This window comes from Morone saxatilis, unplaced genomic scaffold (assembly GCF_004916995.1).
Source record: "Morone saxatilis isolate NCDOM2014 unplaced genomic scaffold, NCSU_SB_2.0 Contig22, whole genome shotgun sequence".
In the NCBI taxonomy this organism is placed as follows: Eukaryota; Metazoa; Chordata; class Actinopteri; family Moronidae; genus Morone; species Morone saxatilis.
The window spans coordinates 10,793,022-10,814,541 of record NW_023339785.1 but is presented as its reverse complement, the minus strand read 5'-3'; the positions used below and the strand labels follow the sequence as shown (position 1 = coordinate 10,814,541).

Below are 21,520 nucleotides of genomic sequence, written 5' to 3'. Positions count from 1 at the left end.
AAACATAAACAAAACAGCACATAGTGTATGAAATCACAACCTCAAACTCCACATATTGCACATTACACATATTGTGTAAGCAAAGAAGTGCAGCAATGTGCCAATAAAGGCAGTGTTGATGAAAACTGCAAGGTAACAAACATGTATGTAAACAATACAGGATTTAAAATATGTATTTTTTATTAAAATACAGACAATGCACTTTGGTGAGTGATACAGAATGTAAACATAACTTTATTTAAAAGAAAACTTTACAGGGCTCCTTTAAGTTTTAGTAAATTTAGTAAATATTTTTCACTGCTGCGAGGAGGACACTGATGACAAGCATCTTTTCTGACCACGTGTAAAGATATTGAAATTTAACAATAACTACATAACAACAGGCACAACAGAAGAGATGTTTGTTCACAGAGAACAATGACCTCATCCTTATGGTTCCTCTTTCTCAGGCCTCTTTACCACAAACACAGAGTGGATATGGATGAATTTGCCTTTTCTGAACGCTGTCCGACTTTCTTTGACTTTCTGTCTGTTCATGTGCTTTTAGTCGTGCTCATGTTTGACGAGCATGCAGACGCAGGGTGTGTATGTGATACCAGCACTTTCACACCTTCAAGATGCGCTGACAGAATAGTTGCCAGGCAACCGGCCATCTGTAGGCATGAGCTGTTCACGTGCACAAGAAGGACAGTATGAAATAAATATGATTTATTATAAAGTGTTGTAGAAACAGAATTATGATGAATTTAAAAAAAACCACGTAAATAGAGCAAGTTGGTGACGCTAACTTAGCTTAGCACAAAGACTTGAAACAGGGGGTGTTACTCTGCACTGTGACATATCAGACTCTGCCACCTGATTAAAAAAAACAGCTACACTGCCGCTGCAAACCTTATTTTAAAGCACTGTTTGTTGGGGGAAGCAGAAACTTATATGTTTTCAATATGCTTTGTTTGTTTCTTTTAATTCATTCAAAAATAACATTGATTTATAAAACCATTTTCAGACTGTCCTATGCGTGAGGGCAGACATGATTCCCATTAGTAGCTGGGAGCTAAAGGTACCACACCGTATACTAATTCTGTTTGATTATTTGTAAACACAAACATAATGTGCTGTACCATGGAACTAGAGGTGTAATTGATCAATAATTTTTATCAACACAGCAGACAGTGACCTGCTTTAATGATTGGTTGAATGAAAGTAGGTCTTCCTGTTAACTCCCTGTTATTGTCAAATACACCTGTGTTAATTTTCAAAGTTTATTGATGTTACATTATATTTATTGGGATTTACTTTAGACTTATATTTGCATTGTTCAATAAATGTTTTTTATGAAAGGAAATACTTTGTTGAAGGGTCGGATTTAGAAAACTGGCTGCTACTTGCCTACCGTTGCTCTATATGCAGTATGAAGTGTCGACCAAACATTGTCAGATTAAGTGCTTACACAGAGACCTATACGCAGCTATCAAAACCATTCTTCTTCTAATATAGGGAGACAATTTGTGACCCTATTTTTAATACTTCTTGGTTACCCTGGCAAGCATACTGTCAGTGGTGCTAATGTTAGCTTTTAGCTAGCTTAAGCCAAAGCCAGCCAGTGAATATTAGCAAACGCTGGCCTCAGCTTTCTGCTCTTTGTCTAGCCTGTGTGGGATGAAGTGGATGTTGAGTCTCCATCAGGGATTGTTGAGCCACATGTTTTGCACATTGATGTCCGTTTTGTTATTTTCTGCAGTCTTTAACACGTGATAATGCGGGGTATCATTTCACACCTTTTCTTCCTGCTCACACAGATGATTGTTTGTTGTCAGTTTCAAAGTCCCGGCAGCCTTATTAGAAATGAAGAGTAGATCCACTGCACGCTGTTTATAACACCATATTTAATTGTTGTAGTTTGTTAATGTATGTATCTGTCTGTACTCTGTATGATGTATTTTTTAAACTTGGTTCAACAATCATAAATATTTAATGAGCTTTTTTTTTCACTAATTCATTGTTTTCTTGTCCCTGACATTTGGTCTTCACAGAAGTGAACCAAATGCTGAGATAAAGGCACCGTGTATATTTTTTAAGGGTTCTAGCACGTCTTAAAATAAAGAATGCATTGAGTTCATAAGCAATTTTCTACTGGCTTTCTTGCCTTATTTGCAGCAACAATGTTGCTTTTTGATCTAATAATTTTGATTTTTTTCAAAAATTTGTTCTCCATTTTAATGAACCTGAGATGAACACTTGGATTAACAAAGAAATATCCTTCAGGATATTGGGCAGGATATTTTGTTGTTGTTATTATTATTATTATTATTATTATTTAATCTATTTTCTATGTAATATTTAGTATTCTCTGCGCAATAACACTTACATTTAAATCTTAAATCTATCTATACAAATATAGAGTCAAAGTCAAGTGACTCGAGTCCACACTTTGTTTAAAGAGTGTTACTTTAATAAAATAGAAATTATATCAACTGGTCTGCAAATGTCCAGATTACAAACCAAAATGCTAAAACGTCAACAAACAAAAAAAAATCACACAATCACACAAAAGATCATTTTTAAACTTTAAACACCACAATATCAGCCATTAAATAATTAAACAAACATATCCTTCAATTACAATGCTAAATTGCAGTGCATCCCTCAACGTGGTATAGCTGCTCAATAGAGACTGCATAGGAGTAACGTCAGTGTGCAAGTCTACTGTGAATGGAGTGAGTGCAAGAGAGATGAAGATGTTCAGAGGATGTTGTGAAGGAGAGCGATGGCCAGAGCGAGGAGGGTCAGCGAGGAGGTACAGACAGACGCAGAAGATCCAGACTTTATGAAGGGCTCTGTGTTCCTGAGCATCCAGTCCTTTTCCTCATGTAGTCCCTGTTTGTCCAGCTCAGGACCCATCAGCCTCCGGATGGTCTCATAGTATGTATTCAGCCACTGAAGCTGGAGGAAGAAAAGACCAATTTCAATATGAACTCACTAAAAGATGTAAACTGTTGGCATGTAAAATAAAACGTGTATAATTGTTTGTTATTTCAGATAAAGTGGATTAACGAACTAATTAGGAGTAAACAGTGGATAATGCACATAATGAGTCATATAATAATACTGTATCTTCCTGCTCTTAGGTCATTCATGATCTAAATAAATGAGCGTTTTTAAAAGTATTTTCGGGTAAATGTACTTCATTTATCAAAAGATCAATGGTTCTGCAGATGAATAAGTCCTCTGACTATTATTATATTTGGCAGTATTAATTGTTAATACTGTTACCATGGCAACGGCTATAAATGTCTATGCAGTAGCTGGTTTTTCCTTTAAATTTGCTATATTTTTGTTTTAATCTGTATTTTTTTATTTTTTTTTACTTCATTGCTGAAAACATCATTGAATGACAGGCCCAGGACAGTTTGACTACACCAATGTCATGAGATGATAAAAAGGGTCGGAAAGAAGACAATTTTATTTTTTTACTTTTTCTCTAATCTCTGCTTTTTTTGTGAGATAGAGGAGAATTTGACCTCTTTGGTACTGAAACAGTTATTTAAATGAGACCATCTGAGAAGTTTAGAGGGAAAATATCTGTTAGTAGAACTGCTGACAACTCAAAGATGTATGAAATGCGACAAGGGCCCAACCAGACACTGATTTTAATAAGGGGTCAAGGGTCAAACAGGTTAGAAACCACTGGTTTAATCTCAACTAATGCATTATATTTTATACCATTTTAAAAAGGTATTAAGTATTAACTAAAGATGTAGAGTAAAATACTTCCCTTCCTAAATTGTAGTGAAGTAAAATTAGCATAAAAAGTACAAATATAAAACTGAACTTAAGTAAAGTATTTTTTTATTCTCCACCACTGATCTTAATATCTTAATTCTGTTGAAGTTGAGTTCTTAACCACAAACATGTGTGCTTACGTGTATTTTTAAGTTTTCCCTTTAGACAAAAAGAAGAGAGAAGTTGATTTCACATGTGGTTTTGTTTTCTGAAATAATGTTTTCATCTCTGCGCTGCAGAGGAGCATAGACCTGAAGCGTCAAGGGGGATTTTAAGAGGAAACCAGCACTCTAAAGCAGGAAAACGAGAGACTCGGTTGGTGACACTCTCTTAAACGGAAAAGTATTTACAAATTAAAACAGGAAGCTGATCATATCTTTGGGGAAGTAAACTTATGTTATGTTATAGCTTGTAACTAGGTTTTAATGAGTTGGGTAAGCACTTTTTAGTACCTCCCTTTTAAAAAGTAATGATGATGAATTTCCAGTGACTTCCTAACATACAGTTTTCTCAACCAGAAGTTGATTATGCAATAAAATACTGTTTCTTACCTGTTGTGAGCTGAGGAGAGATGTGTCAATCAGCTTTCTGTCATATGGAACCAGCGACACGGTGTCAAACGTCAAGTAGTTATTACCATACTGAGGGAAAGAAAAGCACATTTACAAAAACATCACCTTCACTTATATCAAGCAATAAAAGCAGGGAATCACTGGCATCATTCTAGATGATCAACAAATCTTTGTTTTGGTCAACCACTCTGTATCTACCTTCGTGTGTACAGGTACAATCACAGCAACATCTTCAATCCGGATCCCAAAGTCATTCTCCTTGTAATATCCAGGTTCTTTAAGAAAATCATTATCAGTTTGGTATTTTTCAGTATAAATCTAACGGGATCTGTACAAAATAACCACTAATATTAAAAGGGTAGATGTACAGGAATGAGCCAAGGCTTCAGCCAACACCTCTTCAGTTAGTATAACCTTGCTGTGTCACAGATTATTTATTTATTATTTAGTTACTTGTGTATTAGAGTTGTATAAGTTGAAAACGACAGAAATAAACTGAACTCATCTTTCTACATTCTAACATTTCAGCCATGAAATGCAAAGTTAATTTAGTTTCATTTCCTTAAACTCATCATCATGTTGTGTTATCTGTCACGGATGTGAATTTAATTTGAAAGAAAGAAAAAGAAATCTCACCTATAGACGTGAACATGCCCGATCTGAAGGGTATGTTGTTGCTCTGAAAGCCAACTGGCCCTAGAAAGACATTATAATAAGACACCATTAAAATACAGATTACAAACCTTAAAAACATTTAATTTGTGTACATTCATCACCATAATTTGTGTCAATACTATGACTGCTTCTTGCGATCTTTTCAGGAACTGTATTTTATGTGTATTATGTACTGACGTGTTGCCTTTTTCAGTAAAAGAAATGTATTACATACAAAGTTAAAGCTGCAACAAGCTCCTTTGCTGCCTCTCTCTGTTTCATATCATTATAAACTGTATCCCTGTCTAATTTGAACTGCTGATGCAACAATGCATTTAAAGCTGTCACTTGATAGACATTATTCACTATTTGTTAATATTTTACAGGATTTTAATCTGCAGATTAATCTATAGTGAAAAGAATCATTAGTGGCAGCTCTACATACAGGGGTAATCTGAGTCAATAATATTGTTTGTTCAAGTTTAAAGTAACTTCACAGATCGCAGCAATCTCTCTGTGGCTCATTCTTATAAACTGAGTACTCAGCTCATTTTGATTCAAGGGTCTAATGTGTCCACATTACAAGTGGTTCCATTACCAAATTAAATGTTTGAGGCTCAAACATCCAAACTGCTTGTCATTTAATTAATTTAAATTTAAAATTAGATACTGAAAGTCTGCCTTGAAACCTGTTTTAGTACGATCGATTTATGCTTCTAATTACATTTTAGTGGCAGATGTCAGTATACTGAATACAATGATCAATGTCATTCTGGGGTTTGAAACTATGAAAGACGTATAGAAAATAAAAAGAGAACATACACTCATGGACTCCAAAGTAGTTTCCAACACCATGACCTGTGCCGTGGCCATAGTTCAGGCCCACCTCCCACAATGCCCGGCGACCCAGCATCTCCATGTTTGAACCTGTAGATAAAAAAAACAAAACATATAGAGCTCGAATCAAGCATCCTGCTGCAGATACATTACTGAAATTCACCCTCCTGATGATACTCTGTTTGTGAGCCTGTGGCAAAACAGTGGTCTCTAGTGGGGAAAGTATGAAAGGTTTCAGGGTGGAATAATTTTAAAACATACAAACAAACAAGTTTTTTATTCTCACCTCTAGTTCCTGAGGGAAAAATGGTTCGAGATATCTCAATGTTACCCATGAGCACTCTAGTGAAGGCCTCCTGTGAAGCGAGGCATGTGGTTAATGACAGGGAAATTGTATTTTAAAGGAATATTTTGGGTTATGTGGCATTCAGTATTTTGTAAAAGAACATCGCTGCAAATACTTTTATGAATAAAAGTTTCTTTGCTTGCTTCGTTGCTTTTTTCTGTAGATAAAGAAAACTCTGACGTAGTGTGGATGACTAACCATCTCCCTCTACAGAGATAATGTAAATATCCCTTCAAACATTCATACTTTCAGGATAATATCTGAAGTGTTACCCGTTGCATTGGAGTCGGGGTTCCCCAGTGAACAGTCCGAGTGATGTCAGTGGTCCCGTCTCTGATAGTAAGTGAGAGACAGGATGACTCATTTCAAATGCAAGTGATGTGAAGTGAAACTGGGGATTCTGTAAGCACAGTGTATTTTTACTCACAGATACTGGCCACCAGAGTCCACCAGGTACATCTCATCAACTGTCAACCTCCGGCTTGTTTCTGCTGTTGGGCTGCAACATAGAGAAAACAGGAAATAACAGCTGCACTGCAACAGCTCTCTGATGGCTGCTGTAGTGCACTTAAAGGTGTTTTAGCACATTTAGTTCAAATAATTTACATTAATGATGACCATCATTTCAAATGCAAATTATATTTTAAATTCTTAGATCAATTTCTCCCAGGTGGCTTTGTTTGGAGGCATTTTACTTCTAGTGGAGAGTTCACAACAACAGGGAGAGGGGGATGACAATCAACAAAGAACTGGAGACATTGTGATTGCATGGCTGGTATCATAAACTCCCAGATGACCAGGACGCCCCCTCTCTTTTCCCTACACTGTGTGTGGGACTCAGCATCAAGTCCATTCATTCCTACTGCAAAAGTAAATATTAAAAATTAACGCACAGATATAGTTTCTTTAAAAAAAGGTTCAGTAATTTCCTAAAAACATCTTGGCACTGTAGTATCTATCAAACATGACGTCAGCAGGATTAAATATTTGTTGGGGAGTATTTTCAGCAGCGGATTAGTACACATTTGGTGCACTCGAGGGTGTTTACACAGCAGGACAATGTATGTGGGATAGACTCAAAATAAACCACATCCAAAGACCAAATTGTTGGTTTTCGCCAACATAATCCTTTAATTATGTCTTTTTTTAGTGGCCATGTTTTGCTTATTGTTTGCGGACATGAATGCAGCAGTCAGCTCTCTTGGATGTCTGAGCTTCTTTGAACAGACCAACAAGAAGAAGGTATAAAAATCTGTTTAAAACATATTGTATGAAAAAGGTTCAGCTGTAATGTTTGGAAAGGTTGTGATCTAAAGACAAAGAAGAGCTTGTTATATCCACGTATGATCTAAATTCAAAATAATACAATATATCAATATATAATAATATATAATATAATGATATGAATAAATCTTACCTGTAGTGGGCAAGTGCAGCATTGGGTCCGCTTGCAGAGATAGTCTCAAAGCTTGGGCCTCTGCTGTCTTTCTGTTTGCTGTAATGATGTTTATATTAGCTGTGAAAAATTTCACACATTTCACACAATTCTCTGTCTGTATTGTGTATTTTAAACAATCATATATACTTAACAGGCTTCTTTTTTACACATTCAGTATTTTCTTCTCCCTGACTCTTGACCATTGTTCTATTAGCTCTTTGATTGTTTTAACCTGTGTCCAGGTCTTTATATCTTAAATAATAATCTAAACTTTAAAAATAATGATTTAATTTAGGTGTCTTCACAGAAATGAATGAAATGCTGCGATATAGGACTGTGTGTGTTTTTTATTCCATCTCTAGTATATACGTGTGCACTCACCTGCGACACTTATTGACGTATTCTGCAGCCGTCAGCTCAGTCTCCTTCCCCTGTGGCACTGCCTTCTCCAGCCACATCAGCAGCTGCATGACAGCGACTGCGTCCCTCACCTACACAGAGCCACACAACGACATACTGACCAGGAGAGTCTCGGCATCAATCACAACGACACTAAACATACAGGCTGGCAGTTTACACGACATGTTGCAAGGCTGTTCAGAAGTCTTTGGACAGAGTAATAAATAAATCAGAGCTTGTGTTCACTGACACGTTTAAGCTCTCAATGAAAACCATTCATAAATGTCCCACCAGTCTGAGAGTGACGACTGATTAATGAATTCCTGGAATGATAATGGTCTTACATAAATGCATTAGAGGCTCATATGTGGTCTTGAAAAACTCAGCTTCATACATTACAACCTTTCTTTAGAAGTGTTTATAACCATTTGTGCTTATGTGCGCATGTACATGTGCTTGTGTATAACCGGAGTATGTCAGTGTGCAGATGACATACGTGAGCGTCCCTCAAGATTCGCTGCTCAGTCTCATCTTTCACTGCTTTAGTCGTCAACACAGGAGAGTAGGAGCTCGTCAGTAGTTTGTCCTGCATGATGAAAAAATACCATAATAATTAATACAAACACACAATTTAAACACACATGGATTATTTCTATTGGTACTGGAAGCTGATGATTCTCAAAACGGTGCAGCTTGGGGATCCGCAGATAAATTGCCAAAAGTCACTTAAATCTGCATTACTTTATCTTTTTGGACAGTTTTTGAATAAATATATGTAACTGCCTTAAGTTCAAAATAAATCATCAAAAATATTTTTATGTTTTCATGAAAAGAAAAGAGGATTTTGAGACAGTTAACACAGTTGCACAAGATTAATAATTGGTAAATTTATTCTTTATTTAATTTTGTCTTTAAAGATGCTGATACACTCTGTAGAGCTGTAGAACTGCACAGTCTGCTGATAAATCTTTATGGGTTTGTTTGATCCATTGTCCATATGAAAATAATGATTAGTGCATAATTCAAAACTCAGTTTATTTAAAATATTTATCGCATTATCATCCAACAAGACACCACAGCTGCCTTCATAAAATACTGTACAGCAGTATGTACATAACAAGAAGAAAATTGTGCAGTAGAATACATTTAATAAAATATCTGCATACCTCTGGTGTAATGAGCTCATAAAGTGCGTAGTTTGTGTACTCCGTGCCAATCCACACTTTAACGCCAGGCTGGGCCACATATTGTTTCAGATCCTCTCTGACAGTGTCGTAGCCTTTTAGCTGCACACAGAGGGACCCAGTACAGGAGGAGTTCAGGTACTTCTTCAAATCATCTTTCACTCTGTCCATGTGGACAAAGAGCCTGATAGATGTGGAGATGTGGTAGAAGGGAAAGTACAAAAAGTGGTTCATAAAAGAAGTGGTTTATATGAGAAACCTGCTGCTGTATATGTCCTCATATACTAGTATTTGTGTTGGAAGTTGTGTGAACAAAGACAGAGAAAGACAATTTGAAAGAAATCCAACATGTTCACTCATATAATCCCGGAAAGACTTACCAGATCTTATCCATTGTGAGCAGTGTGTAGGAGTAGAAGAAGGGGTTGTACGGGATGTCGTTGCCACGCAGATTAAACAGCCCTAGAAATAAAAAATACACACAACCCCTGACTCTCAGCAGCAGCAGCAGCTTGCACATTCATTTAAATCAGATCCACCTGAGCCAAGACATGCTGTTTGCAGCTAATGTTTGTATCAGATGTGCGTGACTTTGTCTGTGTCCCTGTCATTGAAAACAGACTCACTAATTCTGAAATCAGAAGTCAGGAAAGACCAGCAGTCCTCTTTTGAGGGTTATCAGGAAGATGCTTTTAAATAATTCCCTGCTCATTTGCAAAGTGCTCAACTGAACATCCAGGGAGCATTCAGTAAATAAATAAATAATATATGTTAATAATATTACTGCTGATAATAAATGACTGTCAACTTCAGTGGACAGATAAAACTACATAAAACTTTATTTTAAATGTTTATATCTGTCTGTTTGCCCATTAACAAACTGTTCCTGTATTTTTGTCATGCAACGATCTGATTAGTGTATTTCCACCATAATCCTTCACATCAGACTGCGCCTCCTCAGGCTGCAGCTCTATCCCAAAAGCCTCGGTTGTATTTGTGCTTTGTTCGCCTCCTGTCCTTTTTATTTTGTTGAAGCAGCTATTTGAGGTACTACAGCCACTGGGCAGTGCACAAAACGAGAATGAAAAAGAAAAAAAAACATTTTTGATAACTTTTCAGGTATTTTTGAACATTTTGTTGATTGTCCTTTTAGAAACTTGTATCCATCTTATTTTATTTTCAAACCATTACTTTTAAGTGTTACATAGTTCAGGTTCTTCTTCTCATTTCTGTAGATAATTTAAGCATTGTGATAATATTATCATATGGTTCTGCATTTCCTATTTGCATCTTCTCTAAAGTTAATACTGCAAATAAAAAAACTGTCCTTTTTTGCAGTCATTTTAACAGAAGAAACGTGTTTCTGCAGACAGTCTTTCTGTTGTGGTGAAGAGCTACAATGAACTGAATGTTTAACTTGATAATAGTACAGACGGCAATGAATACATTCACATTTTGAGCAACTTTAATGCTTTTAATGCATTTTAAAGAAAGCACATATCTACTGCATTTTTCAGTGAACTCAGAAGTGGTTCAATATTAATCTTTCTAAATCAGCAACATGATTTATTGAAACATGTTTGAACAGCTTTTATGGACAACGTTTAAATTACTTACAGGCTGTTTCATCCAGTGCTGATAGCAGAAGAGCTGTTGGTTCATAAGGATTGTCCCTTATCTGATTCCGTATGTGCTCCACTTTCATTTGCCAGGACCTTTCTGCAAACACACACATTGTACTTTTATTTGCACGTCCATATGGGATTAAACACTTTTTGGCCATTAGAGGGCAGCACAACAATATGAAAACACAACACATATCACGTTATAAAGCTGATATAGTGGGTATGTTACACATGCAGCAGAGAAAGAGCAACATTATCGTTCATGTGGAGTTGTGTTTGTGTCCACCTGATGAAAGTAAGTCCAATATTTTCTCTTCTTTGGTCTTCACCAACTTTTGAAGCAACTATTTGGGCCTAAAGTTATTAAATGTTCCACTGTGTTCACCAGCAAATCGCTGACTGTGTCTGTCTGCCGTTTGGTGCTGGGAAGGTAGTGTACAGTGGGTGTATTAAAGCGAATAAAGAGGGAGGTGAGAGTGAATGGATACATTACCTAGAGCAACACCTTTCACATTACACGTAGTCATTTGACCTGTTATTCATATAAAAACATTGATTAGTGCAACTTTTGTGCCTTCAGTAAATGTAATGCTTCCCAGTAATTGCAGCCACACATCAGTGTTTTTCCAGTAACCTGGTCCTTGTCTTGGACCGACACTGCTGAATGTAACAACAACAAGCTTTCATAGCCAAACTATGAGACAGCATTTATAAAAGACTCAAAACCCTGTATGCTTTTATCCAGATTGTAATCAAATGTATACACACACACACACACACACACCCATTGACCATTAGGTTTATGATGCTCTCCATTTGTTCCATTTGTCTTTTCTCCGACCATAAAAACTAATAAGGCAGATTGGCGTCCAGACAACTTCCTTTTCCAGACGCTTTTCCATTCTCTTAGCATTTGATCAGTCAACCATCCATAAAAACATGAACAGGCTGTTTATGGCTGTTTGTGGAGTCACTTATTGCTGTCTGTTTGCAGGTATTTATCAGTTCATAGATTACAGGCAACACAAAGGCAGACCAGCAGACTGCAGTGTGTCTCTGTGTGTGTGTGTGTGTGTGTGTGTGTGGGTGGGTGTGTGTGCAGTACAGACAACACATGTGTAAGAAAACCCACGTATGACTCTGCTGGGCAGGTGGGTGATGTTATCAGGTGGGATGGGTGGTCTTTCCTTCCACACTTCGTCGACCAGGTTAAGAGGAATAGACTTGAGGCTGCGATTGCTCGACTCCAGATTGATGTTGTAGTTCTCCTGCGTTTCTAATGGAGGAAATTGCAGATGATTACACACACTGAAGCGAATCAATCACAAGTAAACAGTCTGTGTGGCGTCTGAAGGCTCCATCAATAATTTTCCATCTACTCGGGCGAGCACTTTATTGATGTTAACCTGGACTGACAGGAGGGATGGAGAATAGAGACTTACGGAGGGAGAAGAGGAAGGGATCAAAGCCGATCTCGCCGCCTGCTGGAACCTCAGCGATGAGCCACTCTGCTACACTGCTGATGGACACTGGAGAACATCAAGCATGACAGACTGTAGTCAGGTTATTATTGACTTTAGAGGATGTGACAGAATAAATGCAGTTGGCGTACCTGTGGAGAATATAGTGATGCAACATAACAAATGTTCAAAATGTTTGGTTTCTGCCCATCAGAAGAGTATTGACTCCAACGAGCACAAATGACTTGAAAATGAAGATATTAGGCAATATGTCAGTTTCAGTAAACTACAGTAAAACCTGTTTTATCAATGTAATTATTATGTATCAGAGAACATAAATGATTTTTGACTAAACAAATCCAAATGTTAAGGTTCAAGGGTGCAATAATAAACCTGTTATATTGTCTTAGGGCAATCACCTGGAAAGACACAAATGATTACATTTACAAGCAGTTAAAGGTCAAGACTAAAAGATTAAAACCAACTGTGTTAGTCCTTCTCTCAATACTTTGACTTACCCTGTCTGTGGCACTCGTTGCAAGCACATGTGTTCTCACTGAATATATACATCTTGGTCACAAATATATACTTTAATTCCTAAAAGAAAATGTTACTAAATGCATTCGTAGGGGAATATTCTTAGCAGCGGATCAATACACTCTAGTGAGTATATACAGCACCTGGACAGTGTATGTGGGATCAATTCAAAATAAACTACAGTGGTTTATTGTAATGAAGCACCCAGTGCAGCAGTGTTGGTAATTTTTGTGCAATATTGACAATACTATTCAGTGGGATCAACTCACACCTGTGTTACAGTAACAAAATTTTTGATTTTGGTTCATGGACACTAAGAAAAATACAGAATTTCACAAACCTTGTAAACAACAAATACAAAAAACACAAATACATGTCTAATACATGACAACAGAACTAAGTCACAACATAGCATAGCATAGCAAGTCATTTATAAAAAGCAAATTTGTAGCCAGTATCTCCAATATTATCTGAATCATACAATCTGAATTGTAAAACTAAAATGAACACTGTCAGCTCATTTTTTAAAAACAATGTTCAGCATCATTGTGGTGCCCTGGTGGCGTCGGGTTAAAGCACTGACGATGAACCACAACATTGCCAGTTCACATAAGGCCAGGGGCCTCTGCTGCTGCATATCATCCCTCTTTTATCTCTCCCCTCGTTTTCTGTCATCTCTACTGCGGCTCCAGGGGGTTGAGCCATCTTTGTCATGATGATAGGTGTCAATGCAAGTCATAAATTGCCAGTTGCCCTACAACAAAAGCTGCTATGCATTAAATGTTGTAGCATCATATGTTCATTGTTAAAGGTGTTTTTATAAGACATAACATGAAGCGTGCTCAGTGTGTTCATGAGCTATTTTTATCATGTACATCCTGTAATAATAGGTGAAACATTTGTCTGGATATTTTTGGATCATCAAAACCACAAGTATTTGATCGGAATCCATGTGTCCTGCGTTGCCATAACAAGTAATCAAAATATGATCACCCGTACCATCTTTTTCCAGCTCCCAGTTGCAGTCCATCTGTCTCTCAGCTTGAACCCAGTAGCGGCTGTCTGTCCACAGAGTGGCCTTGGTATGAGTAACTACGGCAGTGCCTGGGGAGAGGCAGGACAGCAGCTGTGTTATGGAGAGTGCAGCGGTGAGAGTGAATTACAAACAACCATAAATGTCAGAGTTGACTTAGAACAATGCGTGATGGGCCAGCTAATCTTGAAAAATGTATGCATGTGTATTGGGCGAAACAGGAAGGTTAAGAAGTAACACTGAGGAACATGGTGATGTGTGGTGGGTATATAATCAAGGCTTACATTATCATTCCACTGTCGTACCCTCACATGGGTCACTTAAGTAGCAACAGCTGAGTAGATCCCTGAATCTAAATTCTTAATTGAAGCTCAGAGAATGCGACTTTTCTTTATGGAGTTTGGCCTGGCGTAAACAGGCCTTTACTGATTGTCATCTATCTTCTGATCCTTTCATCCATGCAACAGCTGAGTACAGAAATACGAACGATCATTAATTCTGTTCATCATTATTGCGTGAAAACACCTCTTGTGATTTACAGTAATGGTCAAGTTTCTCTGCGAAAGAGAGCGGCGATGAATGGAAGGATGCAACGATGAAGTGAGTTAAAGCGATAAAACTAGACGAGCGAGGAGCAGTCTGTATGCTGAGGATGTGGGATGAAAGTAGAGGAGCTGCATGACCGCGGCACTCAGGCGTGGGGAGTTGAGTCATGGGGAGGAGGAGGGGGATGAAGAAGACAGGGAGGCAAAAAAAGGATTGTACCTGCGGAGCCTGTAAAGCCACTCATGAAGGCCACCCTGGCGTCACGTGGTGCAATATACTCACTCTAACAGAGAAACAGAGTAGGTTAGTGTCTTACACAGCTACACACACACAAAAAAGGTTTGAATCCAGATGAATTAATTATGATGGACAGCAGATGTACCAGGTGAGCGTCAGTGCCAGGGATAATGTAGGCAGAGATATTCAGGGGAAGCATTTGCTCTCGTAACGCCTGCAGCCGGAGAGTGGTATTTACTGCTGTGCTGGGGAGGTACTGCAACACACACACACACACAAAAGAGGGAGAGAGGGAGAGACAGAGTGTGAAAAACGTCTTCTGATTTAATTAAAACCTGAAAGAACTGCTGATTCATCCCTTTCTGTATCTCCCACTGTAATCATTAACTGTAGTGCATGAGCAGTAATCATTAACTGTAACTGTATAACTATATATATAACTCATGCAACATGTTTCATGATAGGAAAATACTGTAAACTTTATGACGTTTGTCAATATCAACCAGTTAATAATTCAAATTGCCTCCATTTACAAGTTGATCTTACCGGTGGGGACAGAGAGCAGTTCCTCTCAGTTCGCTCACCAATGGTGTTTCCTGAAATGAGAAACACACAGTGACAAGAGCCCTTGGAGTGACACTTGGCTGTGACCTAGCCGAGCTACGTAAGCACATTTTCCAAAATGTGTGGCTCTTTTTTTTGTTACTTATCGTGCTGAATCTTTTCAGACACTGTGACTGTCAGAGCAATCTGTGGAATCAGTGAAGCTAAAAGCTTATGAGGACAAAAACTCCTGGTCAGTCAAAAGGACACTAGACAAGCTCAGAGACCAGACGAGGCAGTTTTTAATCACATTAACCACAACTTGTTCAGTAAATCAGCATAGTTCAATCATGTCCATGTTAAGAGATGATCTGTTAAACATGAAAAAAGGAAAGAGTAAATGAGACTAATTTTATGCAAAGAAATCCTGATGAGTAAACCAACAGGCACAGAAAGAGCAGATGGCAATTTTTTATGCCTCCTTTGCAAGCTGAGTGTTTTACAGTGTGACACAATCAGACGGATTGCATGTAGAACAAACTGTTAAATATGATCCTTTATTTTTACATTTTACACCACTTCACAGCTCCTGTCATCACGGTAAACAAGTAGAAACACTGATCATCACACCAGTAAAGGTCTCAGTAAAGGAGCGCACAGATGTGACTCACAGACAGATCAGTGAGGATAAAGACAAACTTTTTACCTGTTAGTGCCGCCAGAGACAGAGCCAACATCCAGACACAGGAAGGCATCTTGGCACCACAAGTCCGTCACGAGCAGATCCACACACAGAGTGGCTACAAAGCAGGTACTCCGATGTGTGTGCAGCGTATGTGAGAAAGTGTGTGTGGGTGTCTGGTGAAAAAGTGTGTGTGGGTGTCTTCTAGTAAATGCATGACTGTCCTCTCTCTCTCTTAATATCTCTCTCTCTCCTCCTCCTCCTCCTCCTCCTCCTCCTCCTCCTCCTCTGCCACCACTCACTATCTCCTCTCCTTGCAGACCTCTGATAGGAATCATGTGCAGTGGCTTTGGGGGTGGCTCTTGGTTCTCAGAAATATTTCTTTGCTTCTTGACCTAAAATACAGTGTGCCAAGCCACAATGACCACCCACCTGTTTTCTTTCTTCTCCCTGCGTCTCACTGACTTGCCCAATGTTTTTCATTGTATCATAATGCAACTCAGAGGCTGAGGGTTAGGAATTCCCACAAAGATGGAGGTCATCTAGCACATGTGTTTTAGATTTAATTAATTATTTGCACAAATAACACGTGAGATGCCAATGCTGCATTCAAAAGAAACCGTATTTTGCTGAATATTGTAGACAAGATTTTATCTGTGGATGTGTGCAGATGTTGATTTTCGTGTTTTCATTTTCATTTTCATATGTTACACATGAATGCATGAATGTGTATCTGCAGATTGTAATCCTTGTAATCATGCAGAGATTTCCATGGAAAACGTTTGTGCTTTTGGTATTTTTAAATCCTTGTATTCAAGCCAAGTGTATAATGCCACTTAGCTAAAATAAGGAGGAGGAAAGAGGAGGGGGGAGAATGTATTACCAGGAGATTTATTACAGCAACGATATGGTCTGTCTTCAAGCATTTTGGTATATCTTATCTTTTTTTACTGGAATTTGTTTCATGTAATTTTACTCTGGCTCAGATTAAACAGATACATTTAGGTAAATATGCTTTCCTTTGAAGTTTGTTAAGATTTTCTTTATGTCTGTATGTTAAGCTAAGCTCTCCAGCTGATGGCTGTAGCTTCTTATTTAACGTATAGACTCTCAATTAATTATTCCTTTAATGTGTCTGAGGAACCCTTAAGTTTTACCGTTTACTTTTAATATCGTTGTGAAGGACTTTGTGACTTGTTTTTTGGAAAGTGTTCTACAAATAAAGATTATTATTATCATTATTATTTAAACTGACAGGACTCTCATGCGATCACCGGGCAGGTGCACAGCAACTGCAAAACCTCTACGGAGCCGAGGAAGGGTCTGTTATTGCTGGTTTATTAATCTGGTGCACCAGATTTATGCATATACAGCTTGTGATTTACAGACACTGCCACCACCGGATGTGAGTACATTTTTATTAGGTAACACCTCTGTGGTGCACTGGGATCCACTGACTTTGATCATGACTTCAAAACCTGGCAGACTACAGTGCTCTAGTGCTGAACTAATGGGTAATATACAGGGATCACAGAGCTGTATCTCTTACAGTGAGCATGTCTTTTTTCATGTGGTGGTGGGCTGTAAGTAACAAATTACAATTACTCACGTTACTGTAATTAAGTCATTATTTTTCTTGTACTTTTATGAGTATTTTTCAAGCCTGTAATTACAGTATTTATTATACTATGTTATCTACTTAGCTACTTTTAAAATCATAATTTGCTACTGCTGGCTTGCAATCTGCTGCGACCGGCGTCTGTTCTATTTTTCCCCCCACGTTGCACAATGAAAACAACAAAGCACACTGCTGGCCTATGAAAACTATGAAAATACACCCCTGCTGCAGCAGGCACAGATTTGGAGAGGTGACCACACTGACCAGAACAGCGCAGGAGTTGGGAGTAATTTAGGGACTGAAGCGATTCCAGGGGGAACATGAATATCTGTAGTACATTTAATGCTTGTTGAGATATTCCACTCAAAACCACAAACGTCAACCTCTTAGTGATGCAAGAGGAAAAGTCTGGGGATCACTAATGTCAGTAGGATTCATCCTCTGGGGACATTCAGCTTGGCAATCCAATTTAATGGCAATCCATTTTGAAGCTACTGAGGTATTTCAGTCCCAGCCAAAGTGGTGAACCATCACTGTCAATCATAGAGCCACGCCTAAAGAAATAGCTACAGAGACCAAAATATATTTCTGTATTTGAAAAAGAATGATTGTAATTCAGTACCATAACATGTTGTTTATATGTTACTTTAAAATCATGTCTATAAAGATGTGTTTTGGATTTTAGAGCTAGATAAAGCTGCACACTTAGCTGCTGCTAGATAAAGATAAAGCTGCACACATAAATCGGCCGTAAATCAATGTAGTTCCATAGAGTCACCCTAAAAGTAGAACCTGCTTTGTTACTGCTCACAACAGTATTTTTAGATATAAAGTTACACAGTTATTAAGTTGGCCATTTTATTATCAAGTATTACATTCACATCTGATGATTTCTAATGATTTAAAAGCCATCTGTAAAACCCCCCCCACATATTTTACATCTTTAAGGCATTTGAAACCAATTTATACATGGCTCAATGTAGCTCATATTTGAGAAATCCCAACAGCCTAATAACAAAAATACAAAAGATAGAGGAAAATAATGCCGGAGGTGCATTAGGACCTGCTGTTTACTCCAATTTACATTTTGACAGAAGCCTGACTGACTTTAACATTGACCTGAGAGAGCTGTGCCCAAAGAAAAGAAGAAAATCCCAGACTGTTTTCGATGAGAGGCAAAGGGGGACCTGAGGAGAGGTCTGGAGCAGAGCTTCCATGGCACATTTGCAAACACCTGCAGTCTGTTTGTAGCATTGTAAATCATTTCTACATGCTTCTAAAGTGCAGGAGCCCTGAGCTGCCTACATAAGATAGAGGAGTCAGCTGATAGATTTGCTTTGGGTTCACCTGATTGCATCTTACATTTTGACACAAGCCTGACTGACTCCAGACAAGAATAATCTGCCTGTATGTTAATAACGAACAACCCAGGTGTGAGTGTTTTGTCCCACTGACACGCACAGTTGTGATGAAAAGGAGCAGGTGATGAACACGACACCACAGTGCAAATCTTATCCACACATGTTCCATAAATAAGGCTGTTTATCTCACAGCATTTTAAGTAAAGTGCACGGCAGAACATACAGCAACCCTGTGATATGAAAGTGCATATCAGTAAATTGTAGCCCAGTTATCCTACATGAACTATGCTTTAAGGCATGAAGGGATTAAGCGTCATGGTAGTTATCACCGTAATAATATCTACGATTGGTAAATAGTGTATTTGGGTGTATAATGACTGTTTTGTGGGACTTGCTTGTCTTGCTATTAACTTGAGTATACATAATTATCAGGTTTCACTTGCAAAAGAGAGATTGCGTTCTCAGTGAGATGTGGTGAAGTTTATCTAACAAACTGACTAAAATCTAAATATATCGCTATGTCTCAGTGACCTGAGAGAGATTTTGAAGGGGCATCAAAAACCCAGGACTCTCTTTTTGAGGCAGAGGAGACACAAACAAGATGAAAGTTGTAGAGCAGCCTGCCTTTTCCACAGCACATTTGTAAGCACCTGAAGTCATTTTGTGGCATTCTAGGTCCAGCTGCATTATTGGATTTATATAAAGTTTTGTGCAGACATTCATGGTCGCCACAGGGTGAAGTGCATCTTCCAGACCTTCTATATGGACACATGTTCCGCCTGCAAAGTGATGCTGAGACCTGAACTTGGATCCCAAACAGTAAAATGGAAGCAACTGGAAATAATAAATGAATGAAAACAGCAAAAGAGAAATTCAAGGCAGCAGAGTGGTGAGTTTGAAATGACTGTTGTGTACTGATGAATCTGTGGACAAATTATCATCAACAGCAAATTAATTATTCAAATTATAATCCCTTCAAGCATAATGTCACTATAGTGGACAGCTATTTAAAAACAGTTTTCTTGCTTATGTACGGGTCTGGATGCTATTTATAATTACATCAACAACCACAGTGGATGCTACTCTGCCGTCCTGTACACTACCACCCACTGGCCATCTCTATATATCTCTATATTCAACATTTTGAAATATGCAAACACATATAGTATAAAAATATATAACTGGATTTTTTCATATTTATTTTTTACATAATATATAATTTTATTAATTGTTGTTTTTTTAAATACAGTTGTACAAATGGACATGTAAAAATAAATTAAATTCATTTTCCCCATGCCTAAAGAGCAATAAAAACACTTTCTGTGGTTGTCATAATTCATGCATGAAAGGGTTAAGACAGGAGACAGAGATATATTTATAAAACAGGGTAAGCTATAAATCATGGCTTGGCACAAACCGGTTTCAAATAAAACCCTGGTTCTCTCTGCAGTTGGGACAAACGAAGGTCTCTCTCAATCCGGTATTTGAGGATTTATAGTATTCATTTGCACTTAAATGCAGCTTCTCTTCCATCCTTATCATACACTTTGATCCAGCTTGTTCCCAGTGCAGCACTAAAATAAGCCTCAGTAACTACATTACAATGCTTTTGTTCCAAGTGGTCAATATTCAGCGAATAGCTAAGCATGTATGACCAATACTTCTTCTGTTTATAACCACACCCAATTAAGTTAACTATGAGCTCACTAAAGCCTCTCTATTGCTTTGACATTTGATCTAAACCTGAGAGGGGACAGAGAACTAAAGTATACAGCTGTTGGCCACCGTCTGTTATTGCATTGAAATGGGAAACTGCATATGGGTCAATAAATCCAGGCATTGGTCATAAAGCTTGTTTAGTTTGCATAATTCCTTGATAACACAGAGAACACAGTGAGGCAGATGGACGAGCAGTAAAAGTGATTATGCAACTTTAACTCAAAGGTTGTAAACTGTTGAATGAAAATGGTTGTTGTATTCAGACCCTTGAGGGTCTTTCAGAGTAAACTGAGTTCTCAGAAAAAAATTAATCACAGTTTTATTTAACAGAGTGCTACCAAGGGGGGCTGAGCGGGGGCCTGGTACAATTGCTTTCTGTATATCTTTCAATTCTCAGACCATTTCTGCAGCGTAATACACAACTTGGTTGTCCATCATGTTTAGTATGTTGGGGACACTCATGTTATTGGTCTTGCAGTGTGCTGTTAACTTGTGTAACCTAAGTGGGTCACAGTTGTGAATCCCAGCTGACTACAATAAAGCCTTGTGATCCTGAACTCCACTGAGATAACAGGGATTACTGTTTCACTAAACTAAGTTGTTGATTGTGTTATGCTTATCGTAAATTGATATCTTGGCAATTCTTTCTTCTTTTGTTCACTTTATGCTAATTTGTGCAGTATTTCCATTGGTATTAAAGCAACATTGCCACTACTTTAGCCTAAAGTAGCAGCTTCACAATCATTCTGATGGCACACTATTACTGACTAGTAATAGAAATGGTAATGGTCATTGGGAATGGGAAACTTGGTGGAAGGGTGTAGCATAGGGGAGGAAAAACCCAACATTTAAAGCTGATATAAATCACAGGGTGGATGGATACATATGGTATGCCGTTCAGGAAATTACAGTTTTTCTCCATTTGGCTCATTTCTTGAAACAGAAA

General features: G+C 38.0%; 1 protein-coding gene across 1 annotated transcript; it reads right to left on the bottom strand.

Moving 5' to 3' along the window:
• Positions 1 to 2,440: 2,440 nt before the first annotated feature.
• On the bottom strand, positions 2,441 to 16,078 carry xpnpep2 (X-prolyl aminopeptidase (aminopeptidase P) 2, membrane-bound). Its single transcript, XM_035668737.1, has 21 exons — positions 15,901 to 16,078; positions 15,198 to 15,247; positions 14,797 to 14,907; positions 14,634 to 14,697; positions 13,835 to 13,939; positions 12,281 to 12,367; positions 11,971 to 12,114; positions 10,831 to 10,932; positions 9,594 to 9,675; positions 9,196 to 9,397; positions 8,526 to 8,615; positions 8,012 to 8,121; positions 7,610 to 7,687; positions 6,620 to 6,691; positions 6,465 to 6,525; positions 6,133 to 6,202; positions 5,832 to 5,936; positions 4,992 to 5,051; positions 4,554 to 4,630; positions 4,335 to 4,424; positions 2,441 to 2,943 (listed from the first exon to the last, which is right to left on the bottom strand). Exons 1-21 carry the CDS (start codon positions 15,947 to 15,949, stop codon positions 2,743 to 2,745), a joined length of 2,010 nt encoding a protein of 669 aa, XP_035524630.1. The 5' UTR covers positions 15,950 to 16,078; the 3' UTR covers positions 2,441 to 2,742.
• Between the last annotated feature and the right edge of the window lie 5,442 nt (positions 16,079 to 21,520).

Excerpts from the sequence above, each read along its gene's own strand:
- xpnpep2 (XM_035668737.1), bottom strand. The coding sequence starts at position 15,949 with ATGCCTTCCTGTGTCTGGATGTTGGCTCTGTCTCTGGCGGCACTAACA. Across the intron at positions 14,698-14,796 it reads CTGGCACTGACGCTCACCTG|AGTGAGTATATTGCACCACG; the intron begins GTACATCTGCTG and ends TTTCTCTGTTAG. Across the intron at positions 2,944-4,334 it reads CTCTCCTCAGCTCACAACAG|CTTCAGTGGCTGAATACATA; the intron begins GTAAGAAACAGT and ends TTCTTCCTCCAG.